The 2,142-nt window shown below is 52.2% G+C and overlaps 1 protein-coding gene across 1 annotated transcript; it reads left to right on the forward strand.

Moving 5' to 3' along the window:
- Positions 1-583: 583 nt before the first annotated feature.
- Positions 584-1,745, forward strand: LOC123453017 (protein synthesis inhibitor II). Its single transcript, XM_045129773.1, has one exon. It carries the CDS (start codon positions 730-732, stop codon positions 1,573-1,575), a length of 846 nt encoding a protein of 281 aa, XP_044985708.1. The 5' UTR covers positions 584-729; the 3' UTR covers positions 1,576-1,745.
- Positions 1,746-2,142: the final 397 nt, after the last annotated feature.

Genomic DNA, 2,142 nt, shown 5'->3' on the forward strand with positions numbered 1-2,142 from the left:
TAGCGTTCCAGATGCTGCGACCCATTCCAAGTTGAGAAAGTGTGATGAACTGACCTTCGGCATAAATAAAGGGATCATCCATTAGCTTAGCTAATCCCCAGAAGAAGAAAAAACATGCCGTCTCCATCCCAGAACGAAATGAGAAATGACCTGCGCAGCCGTGCAGCCGTGCAGTGCTGCAAATCAAACCAAACTGAATCTTGGCGCCTCCTCCTTTGGACTAGCTAGCTAGCTAGCAAAGCAAGCATGTGTTAAAGTGAAGGCAGGGACGCGTGCGTGTCGTATAGATCAATAGGATTACAAATGACGGCAGACTAATTAATACTCCCTCAGTCCGAAAATTCTTGTCTTAAATATTTCTACGTATCAATGTATCTAGTCACGTTTTAATATTTACATACATTTAATTCTAGACAAACTTAAGACAAAAAATTTGGAACGGAGGAAGTAGGATTGACCCTAAGCCAAGCTATATATACAAAGATAAGGATCACCTCTGACAACCTGCCTTGTACTTGTACAACACATTAACACACGCACACACATCACGTACAAGTTACATATGACATGTACACATATACTAGGAGTACAAGCCTATCGATCGTTTAACAGCATGCACCTGTGGATCGATCGCCTATAAATTCGTCTCCAGTTGGTTCATCCTCTTCCATATCTCACCCCCTCTCGCTTAATAGCACATCTTGTCCGTCTTAGCTTTGCATTACATCCATGGCGGCAAAGATGGCGAAGAACGTGGACAAGCCGCTCTTCACCGCGACGTTCAACGTCCAGGCCAGCTCGGCGGACTACGCCACCTTCATCGCCGGCATCCGCAACAAGCTCCGCAACCCGGCGCACTTCTCCCACAACCGCCCCGTGCTGCCGCCGGTCGAGCCCAACGTCCCGCCGAGCAGGTGGTTCCACGTCGTGCTCAAGGCCTCGCCGACCAGCGCCGGGCTCACGCTGGCCATCCGCGCGGACAACATCTACCTGGAGGGCTTCAAGAGCAGCGACGGCACCTGGTGGGAGCTCACCCCGGGCCTCATCCCCGGCGCTACCTACGTCGGCTTCGGCGGCACCTACCGCGACCTCCTCGGCGACACCGACAAGCTGACCAACGTCGCTCTCGGCCGGCAGCAGCTGGCGGACGCGGTGACCGCGCTCCACGGGCGCACCAAGGCCGACAAGACCTCCGGCCCGAAGCAGCAGCAGGCGAGGGAGGCGGTGACGACGCTGCTCCTCATGGTGAACGAGGCCACGCGGTTCCAGACGGTGTCGGGGTTCGTGGCCGGGCTGCTGCACCCCAAGGCAGTGGAGAAGAAGAGCGGGAAGATCGGCAATGAGATGAAGGCCCAGGTGAACGGGTGGCAGGACCTGTCCGCGGCGCTGCTGAAGACGGACGTGAAGCCCCCGCCGGGAAAGTCGCCAGCGAAGTTCACGCCGATCGAGAAGATGGGCGTGAGGACGGCGGAGCAGGCGGCGGCTACGCTGGGGATCCTGCTGTTCGTGGAGGTGCCGGGTGGGTTGACGGTGGCCAAGGCGCTGGAGCTGTTTCATGCGAGTGGTGGGAAATAGGTAGTTTTGCAGGTATACCTGCATGGGTATTGTAAAAGTCGAATAAAAATGTCACAGAGTGACGGACTGATATAAATAAATAAATAAATAAACATGTCACAGAGTGACAGACTGATATAAATAAATAAATAGCAGAATAAATAAACATGTCCAGTTTATATTGTGTCCAACCATAAAATTACTATCCAACATATCTCTTGCATATGCACATATGAGAAGGGCCAACTTGAAAATCTACGTATTTTGGTACATTTTGACCTGTAAAATCTCACACAGTTGCTATTCGTTGGCCAACTTAAAACAGATCGATCGATTTCCTGGGAGAGAAGGTTGCAGAGTTCGGAGACCAAGACGATGCCGACACAGTCGGGAATACCAATCTCGACAAGGCTGAGCGAGGACCTTGCTGAAGACAAGGGCGACAAAGCTGATTGTGGCGCCGCAAGTGCCGACGAGGGCAAGGATTCACATGTCTCGGGGTGTTAAAACTTGAGTGGAAATGCATACCTCCTGATCAAGCTATAGGTCGAGCTGACTGACCCTAAGTTTCCTCCTCTAACCCTAAAC

This window comes from Hordeum vulgare, chromosome 5H, assembly GCF_904849725.1.
Source record: "Hordeum vulgare subsp. vulgare chromosome 5H, MorexV3_pseudomolecules_assembly, whole genome shotgun sequence".
Lineage (NCBI taxonomy): Eukaryota > Viridiplantae > Streptophyta > Magnoliopsida > Poales > Poaceae > Hordeum > Hordeum vulgare.